The 556-nt window shown below is 45.7% G+C and overlaps 1 protein-coding gene across 1 annotated transcript in view; it reads left to right on the forward strand.

Annotated features, from left to right (window-relative positions):
* Positions 1-556, forward strand: part of LOC119590386 (protein O-linked-mannose beta-1,2-N-acetylglucosaminyltransferase 1-like) — a 36262-nt gene that overhangs the window by 3290 nt on the left and 32416 nt on the right. Inside the window, exons 6-7 of the mRNA XM_037939055.1 lie at positions 108-247; positions 442-509. Coding sequence (XP_037794983.1) covers positions 108-247; positions 442-509 — 208 coding nt within the window. The remainder of the gene's footprint in view (positions 1-107; positions 248-441; positions 510-556) is intronic.

A 556-nucleotide genomic window follows, 5' to 3' on the forward strand; every position in this document is an offset into this window, starting at 1 on the left:
AGAAGCACAGAAGCAAACAAAACCCTGACCTGCTTTCAACCACTTCAGCCAAGACAGCACCCACGCTCTCGCACCGCTCCTCTCACTCCCACGGGTTCCTCCCACAGGCGAGGCGTCCCACTGGTGCCCGCAGTGGCCAGATTCAGACCCCTGGCAGCGGAGGAGGGAGTTCTGTTTCAAGTATGAGCAATATGGTGATCTGTGCTCTTGTTCCAGTCCGAATCTAATCGATTTTCCCGATACTAAGGTGACTGTTAATATTGTTTCGCTTTTAGTATTGTTAAACGTGACGAAAGTGAATGGTAGTGATGTGGACAATCAACCCCAGTTAGTATTTTTTCGTATCATCTAGTAGAGGAATTTATAAAAGTGTTTATTCATCCGTACACTCCTTCATTCAGCTAATGCTTAATGTCCTGCTTATGTGATTTCTAATTCCAGATCGAAAACAGCCAGATTGAAAAGGCGGTCATCATTGTCCTTGCGCACCGAGTAGCATCTTTCTACAAGTAAGGGGTTTAGAACCTTCGGCTAAAATTTCAATAACAAGGGGCAG

This window comes from Penaeus monodon, chromosome 27 (genome assembly GCF_015228065.2).
Source record: "Penaeus monodon isolate SGIC_2016 chromosome 27, NSTDA_Pmon_1, whole genome shotgun sequence".
In the NCBI taxonomy this organism is placed as follows: domain Eukaryota; kingdom Metazoa; phylum Arthropoda; class Malacostraca; order Decapoda; family Penaeidae; genus Penaeus; species Penaeus monodon.